General features: G+C 43.8%; 1 protein-coding gene across 1 annotated transcript in view; it reads right to left on the minus strand.

Moving 5' to 3' along the window:
- Positions 1-20,476, minus strand: part of LOC138947344 (uncharacterized) — a 24,791-nt gene extending 4,315 nt beyond the window's left edge. The window contains exons 1-4 of the mRNA XM_070318799.1: positions 20,330-20,476; positions 19,529-19,613; positions 1,136-1,219; positions 475-561 (exon numbers count right to left, since the gene is read on the minus strand). Coding sequence (XP_070174900.1) covers positions 475-561; positions 1,136-1,219; positions 19,529-19,613; positions 20,330-20,458 — 385 coding nt within the window. The 5' untranslated portion in view covers positions 20,459-20,476. The remainder of the gene's footprint in view (positions 1-474; positions 562-1,135; positions 1,220-19,528; positions 19,614-20,329) is intronic.
- Positions 20,477-24,658: the final 4,182 nt, after the last annotated feature.

A 24,658-nucleotide genomic window follows, 5' to 3' on the forward strand; every position in this document is an offset into this window, starting at 1 on the left:
CGAATGGATTAACACTTTCTACCCCATCCATGTTGACCAAGTTTTTTTTAGACGAGACCAGCTGTGCTGCAGCAGGTCACTCAGAATTGTAGTAACTGTGTAGTAACTGGGTATCAACACGCTGGAATGCAGGCGTTAGATGGACGTTACAGGAAGCGATTGAAGCTAACAGTCAGAGCGATATATCCGTACCTGGTCAGATAGAGCCATGGATATGAGTGCGTACGAATATATTCATACCTGGGAGACAATGAGTTAACGACACAAGTGACAGACTAGCCTTGTAATAAACACTCAACTGCCTTCAGATTATTAAAGAAGAATCCTATGCGTTGTGACTAAACTAAATGCAATCACGGATTTGTCTGTCAGAGTAGTTGCATTACATCAGCAAATGAATATCCATGGTGAGAAAATACAGCTAATATGTACAGAATAGACACAATAATCATTTTCGAAAATTTGTTTTCTTACCATCAGCAAGCAGTACGGTTAGCACCTCGTGACTTCCGGTTCCGGCTGCCGCCATCTTGACCACAAGGTTGGTTTCACATTCTGACACTGCACAAAACAAAGAATTCTGTCAGAGTGTGGTTGCTTGGAGCAACATCAGTGTTGTATAGCTGGCTGGCTTATCTCTTTTGTTTTGTGGTACAATCAACACTTGGTAGTGTGTGTGTGTGTGTGTGTGTGTGTGTGTGTGTGTGTGTGTGTGTGTGTATGTGTGTGTGTGTGTGTGTGTGTGGTGTGTGTGGGTGTGTGTGTGTGTGAGTGTGTTTGTGCGTGCGTCAGTGCGCGCGTATGTTTGTTTATGTCTGTGTTAAGTAAATGTCAGTGTTAATTTGCACCTACTACGCACGTGTACCGTATACTTGTGTGTTTGATAGCTTGTTTCGGGTACCAATTGAGCACAGCGGTCTCTACGAGTACCAACCATAGAAACCAATAATTGTAATATAACAATATAAGCAGAACAGTCGATACACATTTAGAGCAAGCCAGACAGTATTCACGCGATCACACACACACCCCAAACCCCATCGAATCACTTACCTACTCTACTCCCTCTCATACAAAATAAAATCAAGTGAACATAACATAACAAAACAATACAAAACATTATATCTGTTCTTACCATCATCAGGAAGTAGTTGACTAAGATCAGAAGCGGCGAGTTCAAGGCCTCGGACATCTTGCAGCAACCCATCAAGGTTGATTCCTTAACACATGAACCAACATTAACATTGAAATTCACACTAACACATACACACATGCGCGCATGCAAGCACGCTAGCTCGCACGCACGCACATACACACACACACACACACACACGCACGCACGCGCGCACCCACGCACGCACGCACGCACACACGCTAGCTCGCACGCATGCACACACACCCCCCCCCCCCACACACACACACATACACGCACACACGCACATGCACACACACAGACTTACACACACACACACACACACACACACACACACACACACACAAACAAACACAGACACACACACACACACACACACAACACTTTCATTTTTACATTTCTGTTATAAACATGTCTTATATTGAAACGACTGACGCAATGAATGGATACACAAAACAAGAGGCAAAGCCTTCAAGGCTCACGTATGTGAAACTATATGTTGTACACACACACACACACACATGAAGATGAGATTTTTTAACTTTGGAATTCTCATGCAATACATGTACAAGTAATGCATAGGAATAAATCTTAACACACACACTCACACTACATACTCGCATCACATATATTACAGCACACTTATGCACACTTTCAGTTTCAGAATTTATTCAATTACCTCTGTCAACTTCAGGAAACATTTTAAAATACGCAGACTAGACACAATGACTTCATGCACAAAGTCAATTTGTCTGGTTTTTATCAGAAGAGTTTTTGTGCTATGTATAGAACCTGTTCACCAAGTTTAGTGACGATCGGTCCGTTCATTCTTGAGATCTATATGCGAACACAAACAAACAAACAAACACATGGAGCGAATCCTATACACACCCCTATACCGGGGGTGTAAAAAAAGAAAGCACTCTAGTGGGGCCTGCGGTAACACTGGCAAGAACATATTTTACATACAAAAAGAAACACAAAACAAACATACAATAATGATCACACAACGGCGCAGATAATACAGCACGAGGTACCTGTGATGAAAGGACACCTGAACTAGCCCTAAATTGCAAGTGGCCTTTTACTTTTACAACAGGTAAATGTTTGTCAAGATCAAAGGGACTACAGAAATTGTCGTTTCATGGGGAGTGTCCATTCATCAGAGGGGCCTCACATTGCAGGTACCATGCAATGTACAGTAACAGTAACTTACCATAAGCATTTGCTCAACCACACACACACACACACACACATTCATGTGAAAACAGCACCTTGAAGTAAAAACAGTGGATTCCCCTTTTGAAAAATTGAGGGGGGGGGGGGGGGGTGTCCACAAAATGGGGGTTAATTTACAGAACAAGTCAGAAGATACGAAAAAAAATTCTGAGATGACACGGGATTGTGAAGAAGTCCAAATCAGGTGGTCTTAAAAAAGGGGCGGTTCCAATGCAGTGGCCTTTTAAGAGGAAGCTGAGACAAAATGTCCAATACAGTGGAACCCCCCTTCTAAGACACCCCTCTTAAAATGAAGCAAGTAAAAAAATGGGGGTAATTTTACACAGGATATGAACAGAAAGTCTGAGAAAACAAGGTCTTGGGGGGTCTTAAAAAGGGAGTTCTACTGTACCATGACTTGTAGTAGTACAGTTACCACTCCGTGTAAGTATTATCACAGAATACCATGACATTGTGCAATCTCCACCACCCCAGTGTTCAAGTAAAGTCACATTTCTCCTTGTGAAAACATCTCACAATCTCAGTCAAATCTAGCACGCTGTATTTGGTAAGAACATGCGTTGAATTTGTCACAGGCCAACATTCAAAATGCTGAATACATTTTGAGAGGAGTTGCCAACTGAAAAACCGCTAAGTTAAGAATTACCTCCCCTTGGCAGTGCCCAAGGACGTATCACCTTAACTTACAAAATAAGATGAACTGATTTAAGTGATTCAAACTTCTAATTTTTGACAACAGAATGACAATACAGATATTGATTTGAAAACATGATACATATAGTGGGGAAAGGAAAGAAGATCATGTTATCCATGGGGTGATTTGTCCATGATCCAAGCCTTCACACCCAGAAGTCTCTCTGATGTGTCACTTGTCCTGTGGGTTACCAGCTCCACATGCAGGGAAGAATATGAAAGATTACACGGAATAGCCTTGAATTTCATCATCGTTTTCCTCACGCACAGTGTTAGGGTCAATGATAGCACAACACTTCATGCAGCATACCACAGTCCTCTCTAAATGATTCAGAAATGTCACCAATTTTGTTTGAGAGTACACTATCCGACATGTTTGGAAACCAGAGAATGGCAATGTCCACAAGGATGGAGCCTCAGCTCCAGGAGAAAATGAAGACATTTCTGTAGCAGCTGCTGTTGTTACCACTTCAGTTGTGTTGTCAGTCCAGGATTATGCCCAGCTACTTGTAGTTGTACTTCTGAACCACGCAGGCTTGCCTGGCACTGATAAGCAGCGGGTCATGAGGGGTGGGTGGGGGTGTCGAGTGTCCTGCAATTTATTCCACCCCTGCTCTGTGCTTGCTGTCATCACTCGCCACCATGTCGTCATATCCTCAGATCTGTAACCAATAGCAGACATGCATATATAGCTGATAAAATTGTTTTCAAGTTCTTCTTCTTTAATCTTGAAACTGAGTTTTGTCAGGCTTCTAGCCATTCAAACTGTTCAGCATGGGAAACCCTGAAAATGTGCAAAACGCGCCAACTGACTTAGTTTGATGGTCAGACACCACCGACTGTTCAGTATGGGAGACCCTACCAGGCACCCTGCACATTAGCTGACTTAGCTTGATGGATTATGGAAGCACGCAAGCCACCCCACCACAACACGGTATCAGTTTCTGGGGGCAGTTACTTACCTCACATAAGTGACATGACTTTATTGTTCAAATGTATTGTCATAGTACAATTATACCACTTGACAATACCTGGAGACAACTTGACTATGATATTCAATTAATCAATTTTAAAAACAAAGCAAACACCTTAAACTTATGCGAAATTGACAGTTATAATACTCACTAGCCTAAAATTACAATTACTAAACAGACCACTGATGAAGCAACAACATGAAGCAAAATGTATCAACATATTTTATTTCCAAATCACACACTCAGCATACAGCAAAGCTATTTCGACGCTCCTTTTGTGTCCTGTGGGATCTGTACAGTTAGTCACTTGCAAGGACATGAACATTCATTTGAGTGTTATGATGAAAATACATCAAGCACAATGAACTATAAGCTCATCCAGGCATGTTGTGTGTTACTACTGTTACACCCCACAAACATCTGCAATACACTAATAAAGTTAGTGTACATAAAGGAGACACGAAGCATAAAGTCAAGTAAACATGATGATCCTCCAGATTCAGGGAGACTGTTGAAGATGATATCAAGCACTGACCTGTGGAGAAAACTTGATTATGACATCCATTCAATCAATAAATAAACAACAAACTACAACCAGAAAAGGATTTCATTTTCATTTTCATTTTCATTTTCATTACTTTATTGTCCCATCGCTGGGAAATTCGGGTCGCTTCCTCCCAGGTGTCTGCGTGTTTAGGTGTATTCAGCCACCTGCACTTATGGCAGAATGACCAAGGTCTTTTACGTGCCATTGTGATGACACGGGGGTGGGACATGGCTTCCGTCTCTGGGTCTGCACATAAAGTTGACCCGTGTCCGTCCCGGCCCGAATTCGAACCTGCGACCTTCCGATCACAAGTCCAGTGCTCTACCAACTGAGCTACCGGGCCCTAAATTAAATTAAAAGCAAAAACAAGGAGTCAAATGTGTTCTGCTACTGATTCTTTATTTCCATTGCATTAATTTAAAATAAAACATGACAAATCTTATGCTCCTGTACATAACTTCAGATTTAGCGCCAATTAAAACACCAGACACAGAATCTAATTAACGCATCCACACCTAGTTGTGTCACTGTCATGGCTTGCATATCAAATTCTGCAACAAACAGAATATTAAGTGTGTCAATCTCTCAATGAAATTGACACCCAGCAGGGTTTGTGGTCCGAGTACCAGGATTCAAGTACACCTCCTAGTATTGCAGACTCAGGGAGATTGGTGAAGATCAGATCCAATACTGAGCCATAGTCTGTTGTGGGTTCAGTAATGAGCTGACGCAGACTGAATTCCTGACACAGCTGTTTGAGTGGTTTTGACAGTCTGTCAGAGGCATCACTGTTGAAGTCTCCTCCCATCACAACATAGGGGTGACTTGCTAATACCCTGTGAAGAATGGTCTCAAGTTCAGTACGCAGTGCGCTGGTTTTCACACCCGGAGGACAGTACACTCCCACTACACTCAGCCCTGCAATTCTGCTGCTGGCGTCAAGCACTGTAACTTCTATGCTGTGATTGCAACTTCGGCTTGTAGCTGTGTTGGAGGTAGACAGCAGACTGTCATCACGGATGTACACTATTGTGCCAGCATGTGGACGGTGAGTCTTGGTTGGGGCAGGGTTTCTGTCAAGAACTTTGAATTCAGGGAGACTGTAGTGCTGTGGTTCATCTTGTTTGTGTTCCCAGCTTTCAAATATGACCAACATTTCAGCTCGTAACAGATTTCTTTCAAGACGGAGATCTTCCATGTGCTTGTGAAGAGAGCGACTGTTGTGAAAACCTATCAGAAATCCAATGCTGGCAATCTGCTGTAGGTCGCTCACACACCACTCAATGGGCTTCTTCCGCAATCGTTCCATCTCGGTCTTGACATCAGGTGACACTCTGATTTTGTTTGGGTCAAAATCAAGAAGATGGAGGCCGCCCAGAGTTTTGGCTCTGCTGAGTGCCACATACACTAGATGGTGTTGTACCATACCCTGGAAAGACACCGCAACTTGCTCAAGAGTTGAACCCTGTGACTTGTGTACTGTGATAGCAGAGCAAGCTGTCAACGGAAACTGTTTACGAAGCACTGCAACATTTTCTCGTTTTCCAACACGAAACTGTTTGACGGCATGAAAGATGGGAGTCCATGTGGAGCTGATGGCCGGTGTGTAGAGTTGTTTATTTTGGTGGCGGGTCTTTTCACCAACACTCTCTTCATCAAACTCTATCCAGACAACGGACACATGTTCTGGCTTCTCACTGCCTTTGTGTCCAACCTGTCGTAAGGTGCCAGAAGCTCCATTCGTCAGACCATCACTGATGTCAACATTGTGCACCAACATGAATCTACCGCCCACTTTGAGAGTCAAGTGTGATGTAAGACTCTGCGTTTGCTGCACTGTCATATCACGAGCTTTGTGAAGTAACTCGGTTTTCAGTGCAACGCTGATGTCGCCCATCACACTGTCCTTGGCTTCCAGCAGAATCTCCGTAGACTGGAGAAGGGCAAGACTTCTGGTGTTTTGCTCAGTGACCAGACGACGGCTGGTGAACAGGTGAAGCATGTTGTCCGGGATACTGGATTTGACAACACGGGACTTGATGAGGCTTGCATCTTCTTTGGTGTGGCTTCCCTCCCTGATCCTGTTTAGAGCTTCAGCAAAGGTTTTGTCATCTTTCTGCCGCATCACCTGGGTCAACTCAAACATCTGGAACAGCTCCTGCCAGACAATTGGTGCTAGTGCTTCATATGGTCCACGACTTGGCTGAAATACCCAGCGATCCATGACTGGTCTCAGCTGGAATAGATCACCAACAGCAAGGACACTGACACCACCAAAGGGCTTGCTGCAACCCATCACTTGTTGCAGACGCTGACTGACAAAACCCAACATGTTGGCACCAACCATGGAAATTTCATCAATGATCACCAATCGCAATTCTGCTAGAGTTGACCGAAGTGTGTTCAAGCGACTGGCGTCAAGTTTCACGTAATCACTGAGACTCTGGTTTGCAGGGAGGCAGAAGGCTGTGTGTAGTGTCACACCTCTGATGTTATAGGCAGCCTTGCCTGTTGGAGCGGCAAGAAGTACCCGAAGGCAATCCGGATTGTCTCCAGGGCGACTGCTTAGGTAACGGACAAGAGCATGGTAAATAGCCAGAACACAACGACTCTTTCCCACACCTGCACCTCCAGAGAGAAAACAGTAGAAGGGTTCGCATGCAGATAGACTGCCACTACACTTTGTCTTCATCCAGTGCAGTATGTGATAGAAGAACGTTTGCTGACTGCAATTCAGTGATCTTACCATTGCATCAAATTCTTCATTTGGTATCCTGTTCACTATACGGTCATGGGTTATGTCAGATGTTGCGTGACAACCCAGGTCAAGACCAATGTCATACTGTCGGTGCTGTTCAGAGTCTGGTTGGAACGCTGCATTGATGGTACTCTCTGTGTTGTATTTCTCGTGGCGGCTCTCCATGTCTTGTGCTTGTGGAGCCACCCCATCCCATGCTTCCTCATCAATGCCATCCTTCTGCACCTGTTCCACAGCCTGGTCCACAGCAGTAGCATTGGTCTCAAACTTGCTGCTGACTTCAAACACTGTTTCTTTCATCTGTTCAAATCTCTCATGGTATGTCCCACACCCACCAATGATATCCTTGTCCTCGTTTCGCCATGGGATATACAACATCAGCTTCTCTCTGTAGTGGTTTTCTGAGTCAGACTCCAGAGAAAAGCGAACACAACGCAGAACTTTTGGTTTTCTCCGGTGGTGCAAGACTTTGCCATCAGGAAGTTTGTACAGGTGACCAGAAGAAGAGTCATTGTTCCAGATGTTGTCGGTTGCATCCTCCTCATATTCACCTTCAGGGAGGAAATCCTGTTCCTTCTTTTTCGTGTTCTTACCTGTTCTGCTGTTTGATCCTGCCTTTCTCATGTCGTACGAAGTAGCAAAGTCTGCAAGACAGATGTTTTCCAACTCCTTTGGTCTTTCAGAGTACCTGTCGATCAGGCTTGTGAGAGTCACATCTGTGTCCTCATCTTTCATTGCTTCAAGCATGGTGGAATTCTTGAGCAGACCAACTCGCTGGCAGGGGGGTGATGTGTTGACAAAAATCACATCCCTTGTGCATCGGGTCAAAGGCAGCTGCATCAGGAGGTAGACAGCTTCCTGAGCAGACACTTCGCAGTGGTTCAAAAACTTGTTCGCAATGTGTCTGACTTTTTGTTTGACACTCTGGTTGCCACGTTTTGCCTCATCATCAGCGTGTTTTAGAAGATCGCTCATGCCACGCTGGCTCTTGCTGATGTATGTCACAATGTACATTCCACAGGCATACTCATCGAGGACAAATTGCACATCTGTGTTGGCCATCCACACCTGAGCGAGAATATCATTTCTGCTGTTCATGCGTGTCGCTGATGGTTCGCGTCGCAAAAAGATCTTGGTGCTGTCAAGGTCAGAACGAAGTGCAAGGATGTACTGATTCTCATCAATGCCGACTCGTGCCAGAAATTCTTCAAAAGAAATGTTCTCACCCAGTTTCAACTGGCTAAGTTCTCTTTTGATGGTTCTCAAGTTTTCTGTGATGCCAGAATTCTCCTTTGCTTCAGACTGAGTCAGTGGACGGAGCATCATAGTTTTTGACATGGGAGGGAGAGGAAAACCAAACCTGCACACGTGTTTTCCACCTTTCTTGCATGACTTGGAATGCTTGTGTTCATGCAGGCTCGAAACGTCCTTCAACTCACCCTCTTCATGCCTCTGACATGTCAAGTGTTTATCAAGAAATGCCACCACATCTTCGTCAGAGTCTGTATCAGCCTTTGGTGCATCTTCAACCCAGATCATACAGTGAATGTGAGGGGACCCCCGCTGCTGAAATTCTACTCTGAAAAAGTGGTCCGTCACTTTTCCAAGAGGCTGCAGATCACTCATGATGACTTTTCTGAACAAGACCTGAACTCTGTAGTCAAAGTGACGAGCGCAAGTCACAGGATCTTTTTGTATAAGCTGCGACTTCTCCTGCCAGGTCAGGTTCTCAAGGTCATCATCAGTGGGGTCTACACTGTGCTCCATGCGGTAGAGGACACGGAGAAGATCAAGCCACCTTGTTTCAGCAGCAGAAAATGTAGCAAAGAAAGTTGGTCTACCAAGCTGCCTAATCATAGCAAAGAGATCCTTCTGTTTCGCTTGCCAGTACGGGGGAGAGGATCGCAGTGTTTTGAGGACACGATACCCTTGATCCTGGCGCAGAAGATCTTCAATGGCACCATCTTTCCTCAACTGCCCTGCAGTATGGCCTGTCTTTGCTCCTTTCACTTTCCGAAGTGCTGTTGTGGCTAAATCTCGAATCTGTAACATCTGTAGTTTCTTCAACTTGAAAAAGATGTTTGCAATGGAGTGGGCAGCACGCCGGTCAGCACTTCTTAGCTCAGCCTTGCAGATCTTACTGTAGGTGAGGGGCTTCATTCGATCACTGTTATCAACACGTCGTTGGCCGCAAAATATGGTTGGAAAGGATTTCTCCTCACAATCTTTGTCCATGAACAGACCAAGTGGATGTTTGCCTTCACCTGGTGCTATGTTCAGTGCCGCCTGGCCATCAGTTGTAAAGTCGTTGGGGTGGAGAAGGGTGTCACGACAGCCACCTCCCAGTTCTGCCTCTTGACTGGTTTCGACCCATTCTTTGTCTTCATCATCTTCCCCAGTGTCATCTTTGTCATTAGCAGCTATGTTTTCCTCCGGCCACTCCTGAAACAAATCTGCATACTCTTCTGGCAGATTACCATCTTGGTCTTGTTCTGGTTTCTTGTCTTTCACTGTGCCAGAAGCTTGATCAGTTACCAAGTGCTCAGGGCCTTGTGACGGTACATTAGAACATTGCTTCACAGCATCACATTCAGGTTGTTTGCCTTTGTCACATGAGTGAGCATGGTTGGTATTCTCACTTTGGATACAACTATCATCATCTGCACTGTTGATTCTGAACTCTACCGACTCTGCTCCCTCCCACTCTGGCTTGAACCAAGAAGGATCAAGCTTAATGCCCTCTTCTCTGAACAGGACACTGTTCCCAATCAACCACTCCGCAGCAGCAAAGATCTTCCCAGGCCTCACATTTTCAAAGTGGTAGGAGGACTTGTAGCGCAAGCGTCTCTTCAACTTCAAGGCAATTGTCTCTGTCTCTTCGAATCGCCTAGGTAATGAAGTCACCATAGCTGGCACATCCACGGGCACATTTACTACATTTCCTCTAATACCAAACTGATGGTCGCAGCCAAGCTCTCGCATCTGCATGAAGGGAATTCGTGGCGATATACACCGTTCCTCCAGGGTTGTGAGACCTTTGAGTGGAGGTGGAATTGCCGGGAATCCAAGACCATTTCTCACAGCTAAATTGGGCAGCACAGTTTTGCTCAAACTGGAGAGACATGTGGAACATATCCACTCAGTGTCTTGGAAGCTTTTTGTTCCTAACAGAACCTGCTCTATAATGGAAGACTTAACACCCTTGTTCTGGAGAGATATAGCAGAGGGAGCAACACTCACTGAGTGTTTGTAGAAGAGACCATTACAGCATGTACATATGAATGAAGGTCCGTGACTAACATTGGACTGAAAGACCTTCTTGATGTCATCGACCGTCAAGCAACCGCTTTTTGTGGTCAGTTTGTCTCTTGCTGCTCGCACCTTAGCTTGATAAGCTTCTCTGTGTCTGTATAAAGGACAACGCCTTCTCTTCACTTTCCTCAATCTGTCACTCTCCGATTCCTTTCGCCTGTAGTTTCTATTCTGTCTTTGTTCTGCTTTCCTTTGCCTGTCTTTTAGGGCCTCTTTCTCTCTGTACTCTTCACTACCTCTCTTTGTTGCCATTCTCTGTCTGGTTCTACCCGTTTCTTTCTGGCTATACTCTTTAGTGGCTCTCTTTGTTGCCATTCTCTGTCTGGTTCTACCCGTTTCTTTCTGGCTATACTCTTTAGTGGCTCTCTTTGTTGCCATTCTCTGTCTGGTTCTACCTGCTTCTTTCTGACTGTAATCCCTATTGGCTCTCTTTGTTGCCATTCTCTGTCTGGTTCTACCTGCTTCTTTCTGACTGTAATCCCTATTGCCTCTCTTTGTTGTCATTCTCTGTCTGGTTCTACCTGCTTCTTTCTGACTGTAATCCCTATTGGCTCTCTTTGTTGCCATTCTCTGTCTGGTTCTACCTGCTTCTTTCTGACTGTAATCCCTATTGCCTCTCTTTGTTGTCATTCTCTGTCTGGTTCTACCTGCTTCTTTCTGGCTGTACTCTTTAGTGGCTCTCTGTTTGGCTATTCTAAGTCTGTTTCTTTCTGCTTCTTTCTGGCTATACTCTTTAGTGGCTCTCTGTTTGGCTATTCTAAGTCTGTTTCTTTCTGCTTCGTTCTGGCTATACTCTTTAGTGGCTCTCTGTTTGGCTATTCTAAGTCTGTTTCTTTCTGCTTCTTTCTGGCTATACTCTTTAGTGGCTCTCTGTTTTGCCATTCTAAGTCGGTTTCTTTCTGCTTCTTGTTCTCTGAACTCTCCACTGCATCTTCTCTTTGCGATTCTTTCTTTGCCTAGGTGTGCTTCCTTGTGCCTATATGCCTGCCTAAGTCTCCTCTCACCTTTTCTCAACCTATTTTCAGCTGACTCTTTCTGCTTGTACTCTTGGTTTTGACGCAGTTTCTGCATTGTATTTCTGCGGTTCACAAGTGTCACTGTTGTATGAGATACGAGTGGCTTCTCAGCACCTTCACACTCTGCTGCTGCAAGCACAGGTACATTAACTTGTTGATGTTGGCATGACAGCACTGGTCCGTCAGATGGAAGATGGACGTCAGTCACAATTTCATAATGGGTATTGTTGAGGTGGTTGATGTAAATGCACTGTGAACTCACATGGGTCTGTGGAGCAATCAGTGTTGGATCATGTGTGTGCCAGGCACTCTGCCCGACTACATTGCGATAAACACAGATTCTGGTGTTGAGCATGAGGGCTGCACTGTAAATCTCCACTTCTGTTGCCCACGTCCCTGAATTCCGCATGCCCGACCTGGTCAGATAGGACGCGGCTGTCAGCCCTTGTTGTTGCAGGAGAACATGCTCAATTCGATATGTGTGTGCAGACTGTGTCATGAAATGGCAGACTGCAGCTCGAAGTTGGAGATGGTACTCTTCACACCCAGTCACGGCAAAGCTCAGGCAGCGGAAAAAACAATTACCATCTCCACCAACCCTTTTAAAATTTTTTGGTGCTCCAGCCGGAAGCACCTGATCTGACGAAGGCAGAGCAAGCTTCAAAGGCAAAGTGAACTGGCGACATTTGTCTAACTGCCACTGGCAGTGTACAGGGTTGAATGTGATACCATGTTGCTCAATAGCTTTAACCTGAATATCCTGTGAATCTGAACAATTGTGTGACTGAAGGCGCTGGAATGATGAAAACACTTTGCCACAAGAAGTACACTTAGAGCATTTATGTTTCAATAGCCTAACACGGCTACTGAACAATTTCTGGCAGTCTACACACTGCACAACCGAGTCCATTCTGAGGAGCAAATATTCCAAGTAAAAAAAAAGCAGAAAAATCGGGCAGCACCCCCCGGACTGGAAACTACTTTCAGAACCGAGACAAAATATTTTAAGTACCAAAATCGCACAAAAAATCGGGCAGCACCCTCGGGCCTGGAAACCACTTTTAGAACAGAGACGGAAAATATTCTAAGTACCAAAATCGCACAAAAAATTGGGCAGCACCCCCGGGCCTGGAAACTACTTTCAGAACCGAGACGAAAAATATTCTAAGTACATGTACCAAAATCGCACAAAAAATCGGGCAGCACCCCCGGGCCTGGAAATCACTTTCAGAACAGAGACGGAAAATATTCTAAGTACATGTACCAAAATCGCACAAAAAATCGGGCAGCACCCCCGGGCCTGGAAACAACTTTCACAACAGACAAAAACTATTCCAAGTTCCAAAAACGCAGAAAAAGCGGGCAGCACCCCTGGGCCTGGAAACTACTTTCAGAACAGACAGAAAATATTCTAAGTTCCAAAATCGCACAAAATCGGGCAGCACCGCGGGGCCTGGAAAATACTTTCAGAACCGAGACAAAAAATATTCTAAATTCCAAAAACGCAGATAAATCGGTTTACAATGCTAGGCCCTTGCCTGGAAACCACTTTCAGAACAGAGACGGAAAATATTCTGAGTACCAAAATCGCACAAAAAATCGGGCAGCACCCCCGGGCCTGGAAACTACTTTCAGAACAGAGACGAAAAATATTCTAAGTTCCAAAATAGCACAAAAATTGCCAGGACTCTTTCAGATCCGAGATGAAAAATATTCCTAGTTCCAAAATCGCAGAAAAATCGGGCGGCACCCCTAGGCCTGGAAACTACTTTTAGAACAGAGACTATAAAAATATTTAAGTTATAAAATCGCAGAATAATCGGGCAGGACCCTAAGGCCTTGAAATTACTTTCAGAACAGAGACGAAAAATTATTCAAGTTCTAAAATCGCACAAAAATCAGGCAAAACTCTTAGGCCTGTAAACTACTTTCAAAACCTAGACGAAAAATATTTTAATGATGTCTGAAAAGTTAGAATATTAGTAATAGTATAAAGGTAGGTACTCACAAAGATGTTGCTCGTGCAGAAATCCAAAAATATGCTGAAGATCAAACTGTCAGGCTCATGATTGTCCAGGTGGCAGAAATCGAAGAGGATGATGATGCGCTGAAAATAAAAATGTAATTGTACTTTAAACTTGGTCAGGTTTGTCTGAGCGCAGGAGATGACTGTCTTTTTGTCTGAAATCGCATTCAATCTGATGTTCAAAAGAAACAATGGTTAAGCATAAACTGACAATGCAATGATGCACTGAAGTTGCGTGAAGCAATATAAAAACATTCAGTTTGCAGTCACGCTAGTTCATTTTCAGAACCACTAGCCAACTAGTGCAAATTGATTTTGACTTTCAGGGCTGCATAAACTACATTGCCAAGCACTACAAACCGTCCTAACCCAAAAGTATGGAAACAAAGTCTTATCTGACCAATGCATGTACTAACAGTTAATTTATTAACTTGATAATTAAGTAGAAGTGCAATGCCAAGGCATATCCCCCCAAACACCCCCCCCCCCCCCCCCACGAAGGACAAATCGCCCCTTTCTCTCACACAAACACCCCCCACACACACACGCTCAAACCACGTCACACACAAACTCACTCACACACACATCATCCATGCACACAATGTATTATTTATAAGCGGGGGTTTCTGCAAATAATCAGTTTCAAGTTTGACAATGTGGCCTTTCTTTACAAGAAACGACGCTTCGGATCAATAGTAGGTATCAATAAAATCGATCACACTCAGAACAGCAAATATTCCAAGTTAAAAAAAAGCAGAAAAATCGGGCAGCACCCCCCGGACTGGAAACTACTTTCAGAACCGAGACAAAATATTTTAAGTACCAAAATCGCACAAAAAATCGGGCAGCACCCTCGGGCCTGGAAACCACTTTCAGAACAGAGACGGAAAATATTCTAAGTACCAAAATCGCACAAAAAATTGGGCAGCACCCCCGGGCCTGGAAACTACTTTCAGAACCGAGACGAAAAATATTCTAAGTACATGTACCAAAATCGCACAAAAAATCGGGCAGCACCCCCGGGCCTGGAAATCACTTTCAGAACAGAGACGGAAAATATTCTAAGTACATGTACCAAAATCGCACAAAAAATCGGGCAGCACCCCCGGGCCTGGAAACAACTTTCACAACAGACAAAAACTATTCCAAGTTCCAAAATCGCACAAAATCGGGCAGCACCGCCGGGCCTGGAAACTACTTTCAGAACCAAGACAAAAAATATTCTAAATTCCAAAAACGCAGAAAAATCGGCTTACAATGCTAGGCCCTTGCCTGGAAACCACTTTCAGAACAGAGACGGAAAATATTCTGAGTACCAAAATCGCACAAAAAATCGGGCAGCACCCCCGGGCCTGGAAACTACTTTCAGAACAGAGACGAAAAATATTCTAAGTTCCAAAATAGCACAAAAATCGGCAGGACTCTTTCAGATATATCCGAGATGAAAAATATTCCTAGTTCCAAAATCGCAGAAAAATCGGGCGGCACCCCTAAGCCTGGAAACTACTTTTAGAACAGAGACTATAAAAATATTTAAGTTATAAAATCGCAGAATAATCGGGCAGGACCCTAAGGCCTTGAAATTACTTTCAGAACAGAGACGAAAAATTATTCAAGTTCTAAAATCGCACAAAAATCAGGCAAAACTCTTAGGCCTGTAAATTACTTTCAAAACCTAGACGAAAAATATTTTAATGATGTCTGAAAAGTTAGAATATTAGTAATAGTATAAAGGTAGGTACTCACAAAGATGTTGCTCGTGCAGAAATCCAAAAATATGCTGAAGATCAAACTCTCAGGCTCATGATTGTCCAGGTGGCAGAAATCAAAGAGGATGATGATGCGCTGAAAATAAAAATGTAATTGTACTTTAAACTTGGTCAGGTTTGTCTGAGCGCAGGAGATGACTGTCTTTTTGTCTGAAATCGCATTCTATCTGATGTTCAAAAGAAACAATGGTTAAGCATAAACTGACAATGCAATGATGCACTGAAGTTGCGTGACGCAATATAAAAACATTCAGTTTGCAGTCACGCTAGTTCATTTTCAGAACCACTAGCCAACTAGTGCAAATTGATTTTGACTTTCAGGGCTGCATAAACTACATTGCCAAGCACTACAAACCGTCCTAACCCAAAAGTATGGAAACAAAGTCTTATCTGACCAATGCATGTACTAACAGTTAATTTATTAACTTGATAATTAAGTAGAAGTGCATTGCCAAGGCACCGCATATCCCCCCCCCCCCCCCCCCCACGAAGGACAAATCGCCCCTTTCTCTCACACAAACACCCCACACACACACACGCTCAAACCACGTCACACACAAACTCACTCACACACACATCATCCATGCACACAATGTATTATTTATAAGCGGGGGTTCTGCAAATAATCAGTTTCAAGTTTGACAATGTGGCCTTTCTTTACAAGAAACGACGCTTCGGATCAATAGTAGGTATCAATAAAATCGATCACACTCAGAACAGACGGAAAATATACCAAAATCGATCACTTTTCTGACTTATAAACTGGTCAAACGTGAGAAAATATTTTGGAGATACTAACACGACAAATATTACGTGTAAATGCTTTGTTTTGAGGTCGGGCGCGGTCGATTGTGGTTGGGAGCGATCGCCGGGCACGCACGGTCATGCGGTAATTAGTCAGACCGACACAGTTTAGGGGCACACACGCTCAAACCACGTCACACACAAACTCACTCACACACACATCATCCATGCACAAAATGTATTATTTATAAGCGGGGGTTCTGCAAATAATCAGTTTCAAGTTTGACAATGTGGCCTTTCTGTACAAGAAACGACGCTTCGGATCAATAGTAGGTATCAATAAAATCAAGTGTAAGTTGTAACACATGTATGTTTAGATGATTTTGACTCGGTCATCATTGTGGATTGACACTTCAATCCGACCTCAAAGTTTCACATGTTAATGTGTAAGTGCAATCTCAACCACATTATAATCATTGACCCTCACCACCTTATTCTGTTCACCGACTCAGGGCCTAGCATTAGAAAAAGAGAGTTCAGCTTACAAACTACAAAGGTAGGGGTCTGTGGCAACACCCCTGGAATTTGAAGAGGTTTTGTGATTTTGCATCTAAAACTAGCCCAAAACTAGTTGTAAATGTAAGTACAGTAACATGTACCAGTATTCAGTTTTTTTGCCTGAAACTAAAAATGCCTACCTTCTTCAAACAAACAGGGCACTCCGACCTCGAAGTTTCACATGTTAATGTGTAAGTATTAAATAAATAAAGCATAGTTCTATCTGAAACAGCAAAAAAGTGCAATCTCAACCACATAATCATTGACCCTCACCACCTTATTCTGTTCACCGACTCAGGGCCTAGCATTAGAAAAAGAGAGTTCAGCTTACAAACTACAAAGGTAGGGGTCTGTGGCAACACCCCTGGAATTTGAAGAGGTTTTGTGATTTTGCATCTAAAACTAGCCCAAAACTAGTTGTAAATGTAAGTACAGTAACATGTACCAGTATTCAGTTTTTTTGCCTAAAACTAAAAATGCCTACCTTCTTCAAACAAACAGGGTGCCGAACAAACACAGTATCACTCAATGTCAGCAATGCCACTCCTTGTCTTGAAGTTGTTAAAAACTGTACACACTGGGCATGTCTTTAGCGCAAAATATGTCCTTCACTTGCTAGAGCCACAAAACACCCACACAGAGGATGCTCGTGCGATGACAGACCCAGGAAGTGCTTGCTCAAGCAAGCTGTCAAACCGATTGAGAAACGGCGCACAAAGCGAGAGCTGGGGCTGTTTTGGGGTAAGCTTATACAGTTTGGGAATAACAGGTTTTTGCATTTCGTACACCAAATCGAGTTTCGCGTAGAGATGTCATTTCGTCGTAAACAGTGCACCGAACGGTGCACAATGCTAGGCCATGGTTCCCCCGCCGAGCAGCTGGCGACTATAGTAGGATAGTCTCAGATCGGCACCGCTCAAGTTTGTGAGCCTTCGAACGGATCACAATATTTTCCTGTCGAGCCGCAATTTTAGAAGGGGAAATTCAGTAAATTCTTAACCCTAAGGCAATTCGGCGGCAGGCACGCGCTTGGCGCCCTCAAATGTTCCTACCGTGACGGCTACAGGCCGGGTTTCACCCTTCTGTATCTAGAAAAAAACACAGGAACTCCACTAAATGAACTCCACTGACACTGAAGTTAACTGAGAATCCTCCCCCCCCCCCCCCCCAGGGCACACACACTTTTCAAGTGGTTGACATGCTAACAAATACCGTGTACTCACAAAAATCGAAGAGCGAAACAGAACTCGTCTAGTACGCCGCAGCCATATGATGTAAAAGGCACGCTATCCCACAATTCCAGAAAACCGTGCCGGTTTGACTAATCATAAGCTTACTGCGCGACGTAATGATATTTTGTTGTTGTCAGTTCAAAATACACCATAACACCCTTATCGATCACTTTTCTGACTTAAAAACTGGTCAAACGTGAGAAAATATTTTGGAGATACTAACACCACAAATATTACGTGTAAATGCTTTGTTTTGAGGTCGGGCGCTGTCGATTGTGGTTGGGAGCGATCGCCGGGCACGCACGGTCATGGGGTAATTAGTAACGAGACCGACACGGCAGTTCAGGGGCTCTGCTGCCGATCTTGAAATTCACATAAATCTAACCAAGACTGTGACAACTTGAAGACATCCAATCATTACAGGCATTTTAGATCTACTAATTTTACTAGCACTGTGTCATCCGTGTCTGCTGAAACTGATAAAACAAAATATAAAATACCGGTGACACAAGTGGAAAACACTAGATCTGTCTGTACTTACCGGGACTGCCGTCGATACTCCGCTTTCAACAGCTCTTCCTCGCGCCTCGCGCAGATGATTGGAAAAAAACGCTGTGCAGATCAAACTGTAGGAACTCTCACTTTGGTATCTTCTTTAGTCTATTTTTCTGGAGCTTAGAAACCGAACCCGGTGAAATCTTGTTCCCCGATTCGGCGAATGCAGAGGTGAGACTGAGTGAATCTGTGTAGGCTACCACAATCCCTCGCGCGACCCCTGACCTGATCTTGACCCCCTAACCTGGTCTACAAACCAAACAGGACACAAACCAGTCAACTGCTTGTACCCCTTCAAAACCCCCCACCACCCGGTTTCTTTGGATACACGCTTTAACTACACACATGCCGACACAATGTTGACCATTGCTTCAATAATTTGAAGATGGTGCTTGAAAATTAACCAGGTGAAATGAGTATTTCGGTGTTTAGCCAAAAATGTTAAAGTTTCTACCACAGACATACACACATACATACATACGCACGCACGCACGCACGCACGCACGCACAGACAGACAAAGTTTATCATCGCATAGGCTACACTTACGTGAGCCAATGAAGTAAATCAGAAAATCAAATTGCTAAGAAACTTTAAGTCTCCAAGAATCCAAGTAACGAAGGAAGGAAGGAAGGAAGGAAGGAAGGAACGAACGAACGAACAAATGAATGAACAAACGAACAATGTAACAACTGCCTAACTGATTTAACTAGCTAACTCATTCACTGACTAACCAACCAACTAACCTACCAACTAACTGACTCTAGAACTAGCTTGATAACTAAATACCTCTGATACAAAGATAATGGTTTAATTTCATAAACAGGATGTGTTTCTGGTACTTTTGATTGACTCATATAGTTCTCTTGCAATCGTCTCTCCGGCTCGCCCTACCTTCACATATTTAGTGACTACAAAAGTCACGCCTGTGACCTACAGCATAAGTTCACTTACCCCCTTTTGCTCGGTTGGCCAGGTTTCTCGCATCACTGACGATTTGCTTGGCTGCGGTTTTGATGTCAACCGGATCCGCTGGTGACTGTGACGAACAATAAAACTGTCATTTTTAAACATTGGTTATGGGTATTTGGTGGTGGGAGTGGGGATGGTGGTAGTAGCTATGGGAGAGATTTGGGAGTATGTCACTTCTGACGCTGTTTGATTAATGAATTAAATGTAAGCGTCATATTCAGTGAAAGTAAAGGAGAAGTAAAGGGAAAAGAAAGAGATTGAGATAGAGAGCCAGAGAGATAGAGAAAGAGACAAAACAAGAAACAGATATAAAGAGAGACTGCAGCATTGACAGCAAGAGAGAAAGAAGGGAAGAGATAAAGAAAGGAGGGGTGGAGAGAGAGAGGGAGGGAGGGGGGAGAGCGGGGGTCGGGGGAGAAAGAGCACACACAAAAAAAGAGAAAAATAAAAAGTCAGCAACCTTTCAAAACACTGGAAATGACACACACACACACACACACACACACACAACACACACACACACACCCTGCACACACGCACACACACACACACACACACACACACACAACAACAACACACACTCACACACACAAATAAAATAAACACCCACCACCGCCACCTACTCCCACCCCATCCCTTTCACTCTCTAGTCTTATACAGCGACAAGTGCTTTTTTCTCTCGATCAGCTGCTTTCCTTAGCAGCTCCTATCCCTCCACCCTCCTCCCTCCACCCTCCATCCTCCCCAGTACATGTGTTTACGTTTACTATCAAGTCCACATACCATGACCGGGTCAGCGGAGGTAAAGGTCGCAAGGAGAGCCACCATTATGACGAAGAAACGAGACATGGTCACGGTCGAGGTATTTGGTCTGTGAAAGATCCGAACGAAAAACCTGTATGCACATATCATGGCACAGAGTTCACTTAGTTGCACGTGCATATTAAAGCATGACAGACAGACAGACAGACAGACAGACAGACAGACAGACAGACAGACAGACAGACACAAAAGGAATAGAGAAAGAGGCGGTGAGAGAGATGAAAAAGAAGTCGATCAAACAAGTGAAAGAAACTGTCATTAGCTTTTTCTAAATACTGCACACACACACACACACACACACACACACACACACACACACACACACACACACACACACACACACACACACACACACACACGCACACACACACACACTTAATCGGAACTTGCTGATTATTGAAACATGAATACGGACATTTAGAAGAAATCACAGAAAATCAGAACGGAATTTTACATAAATATGACGAAGAAATATAAATATTAACACAAACAAGAAAGAACAGAAAACAAGCTCTCACCAAAATGAAGAAATGGACGCAGCAGCTATGTAGCACAGAAAACGACGAATACTGCAAGACAGGATACTAAACAGTTACTCCGATACGGTTTGTTAAATATCTTTCTTTCCCGGATGTTTTCCCTTGAGACTCTTGTGACCCGGATATAGGTATATCCTGTGTGCATCCTTTGAACATCCGGCGTTGGTCGTCACACGAATCTGCTTCCATCTCAGCCAATCAACAGACGTGCATTACATCCGGGATATAATGTTGAAAATTGCTTTTTAGTCAACGGGTGGTACTGTGATGTTGGAGTTGGGTTGATACGGAAATACACGGTACATTCCGTTTTGTGTAAACACATTCCTGTTTTGTGTAAACACATTCCTGTTTTGTGTAAACACATTCCTGTTTTGGCTTTCACGCGAGATAACACACACACACACACACACACACACTCTTGCCAAAAAAGAACAGCATAGCTGCTCTCTGTACAGCGCAGGTACCTTTGAGTGAAGTGGTTTCTTAAATGACACCTTTGTCAACCTGCTAACTTTATTCCGTTAAAAAAAAACTTCATGTGATGCAGTCCCGCTGTTGATGTTGGGGTATGTGTCCAATTAAAAGATGTTCATAGTACGTATTCCAAAATCACAAAACAAGAAAGGTAGGTTGTTGGAACGTTTGTTATTGACAAAACAATACGGGCGGGGATGTAGCTCAGATGGTAGCGCGCTGGATTTGTATCCAGTTGGCCGCTGTCAGCGTGAGTTCGTCCCCACGTTCGGCGAGAGATTTATTTCTCAGTCATCTTTGTGTAGTGCAGACTCTCGTCGGTGTCCGAACACCCCCGTGTGTGCACGCAAACACAAGACCACTTGAAGTGCGCACGAAAAAGATCCTGTAATCCATGTCAGAGTTCGGTGGGTTATAGAAACACGAAAATACCCAGCATGCTTCCTCCGAAAACGGCGTATGGCTGCCTAAATGGCGGGGTAAAAAACGGTCATACACGTAAAATTTCACTCGTGCAAAAAAACACGAGTGTACGTGGGAGTTTCAGCCCACGAACGCAGAAGAAGAAGAAGAAGACAAAACAATACATTAAAAAATAATACATTAATAAAAAGTATTCCAAAAGCCTGAACAGTACAGTGGCGGTGTACGTACATGATCGAGAACATTGTAAATTAAAGTGTTCCGCTTTTGAACACACTTTTTTTGCGTGTTCAATGTATTTTGCAAGTAGAATTAAATAGTATATCACAGCGTTCACAACTAGTTACAAAACGGGGTTTTGTGTGTGTGTGTGTGTGTGTGTGTGTGTGTGTGTGTGTGTGTGTGTGTTCGTGTGTTTGTGTGTGTGTGTGTGTGTGTGTGTGTGTGTGTGTATGTGTGTGTGTGTGTATGTGTGTGTGTGTGTGTGTGTGTGTTCTGAGTGTGTGCATGTGATTGTGTATATATGTTTGTGTTCGTGTGCTTGTGTGTGTGTTTGTGTGTGTGTGTGTTTGTGTGTGTGTGTGCAATCGTGCGTGCTTGCTTGCCTTGCGTGTGTGTGTGTGGGGGGGGGGGGGGGGGTGGGTGGGGGTGAGGGTAGGTGTGTTTGTCTGTCTGTCTGTCAATCTGTCTGTCAGTCTTTCTGCATCTCTGCTTGTCTACCTATGTTTCGCATTGTCTCATAATGTTGCATTATGTCAATGTATACAAGCATGTATGCATCAACTCGTATTCACGAGATAATTTCACTAGAATTGCAGGATACACATTAGCACACAAACACCCACAGACCAATAGACAGACAGACAGACAGGCAGACAGACCACTGAGTTATATATAGCCCGGAGCAAGCAAAGTCTGTTGAGTCGGTCTCCAAACCAGGCCGCCATCTTGGGCCCCAGTAGTGCCTCATTTCTTAACACATTCGCTACTAAATTCAACTCTAGTTTGCGCGCGTTGTATCCGTCTGAGCTCATCCAAATATGAGTAGAACGCAACATCAGATTAAAACCTTTGTAATAATGTAAATAACGACTTACGTGAAGAGTGCTATTGACTTTTATAGCCAGAGAAGGATGACTATTCTGAACACATAAAACGCACCAGAAGTACCCAAAGTGAATAGTCAAATGTGAAAACAAGCGGCAGGTACCCTTTTTCAAGTTTATCTCACACTCAGTCTCTACCCAATATGCATAATTTGGTAAATGTTATACAACTTCATCTATAATGTCAACTTCTATCACTGTGAGTGCACCATAATCCAGCATTTGTTAATATTCCAACACTGTCATTTTTTTAATCTGCGCTTTGTTTTCTTTTTCTTTCTGTGCGAAATGGCCACTGTGCCTCTCCCGATTTTTTAATTGACTAAATTGAATTATATGTGGGAAAACATCAAGGAATCAAATATGATGAAACAAAAACAAGTGCTGCGTCCGCAGCCGGCTTCACAGCGCGGACGAAATGGCCTTGGCTCAAACATTTCTTCCGTCAGCATCCCATTTGTGCAAGCATGCAGATCAGTTACCGGCCAATCAGGTGCCATAAACATCACCACACCCCAGCCACTAACAGAAACAGGACTGGGTGGCCGAGTGGTAACGCACTTGCGCTCGGAAGCGAGAGGTTGCGAGTTCGACCCTGGGTCAGGGCGTTAGCAATTTTCTCCCCCCTTTCCTAACCTAGGTGGTGGGTTCAAGTGCTTGTCTTTCGGATGAGACGAAAAACCGAGGTCCCTTCGTGTACACTACATTGGGGTGTGCACGTTAAAGATCCCACGATTGACAAAAGGGTCTTTCCTGGCAAAATTGTATAGGCATAGATAAAAATGTCCACCAAAATACCCGTGTGACTTGGAATAATAGGCCGTGAAAAGTAGGATATGCGCCGAAATGGGTGCGATCTGCTGGCCGATGTGAATGCGTGATGTATTGTGTAAAATAAATTCCATCTCACACGACATAAATAAATCCCTGCGCCTTGAATATGTGCGCGATATAAATTGCATACAATAAAAATAAAAATTAAATAAAAATAAATCCTTGCGCTTAGAACTGTACCCACGGAATACGCGCGATATAAGCCTCATATTGATTGATTGATTGATTGATTGATTGAAACATGGCATGCTCTTTAAAACAGGACTGCCGGTACCATTAAGAGCAAAAGGTGTGTACAGTTCAGACATCCTGCTTGCTGCCGCGCGCGCAGAGATAATGTTTATTCTTTATCTTGACTGGGCTGGCAGCAAAACCCCTCCACGCGGAGGTGTTTTCAGATAGGTCAGACACAGGGTGTGTAAGAGAAAGGCCATTCATTTTTGACCGAGATACCGTTGTACCCACCAGTTCATGTCTCAGATGTGAAAATAAGGTTTGTCGCTTTAGACACTCCTTAGTGAGAACAAGATGCACTCGCATGGAATTGCAATGTGCATATCATCCGAGGAAAGTGTATCCGCAAAACAATGAACAAACTTGTGCTCTCAGTTGAGCCACCAGTAAAGGACAGTCAGTGTACGACTGTTTATCTGTTGCTTGCTTTACTGTGTTTTGGGTGCATATGCGTGGATAACATAATGTGTGCAGGATACTTGTAGCTCCTAACAGTCAATATGTCCTCCCTCGCCTGCCTGTTATCGTCGTTGTTCGCACGTGAGCATGCGTGAGTAACTGAGTGGGTCAGTATTCAAGAGAGATATGTTAACTTTTGGTTACACTCTAGTCATCGAATACCTAGTCAATAGTTCAAGACAGTCTAAATGTACGCCTGCCAATACCGAATAAAATTG

Source organism: Littorina saxatilis, linkage group LG14, assembly GCF_037325665.1.
Source record: "Littorina saxatilis isolate snail1 linkage group LG14, US_GU_Lsax_2.0, whole genome shotgun sequence".
In the NCBI taxonomy this organism is placed as follows: Eukaryota; Metazoa; Mollusca; class Gastropoda; order Littorinimorpha; family Littorinidae; genus Littorina; species Littorina saxatilis.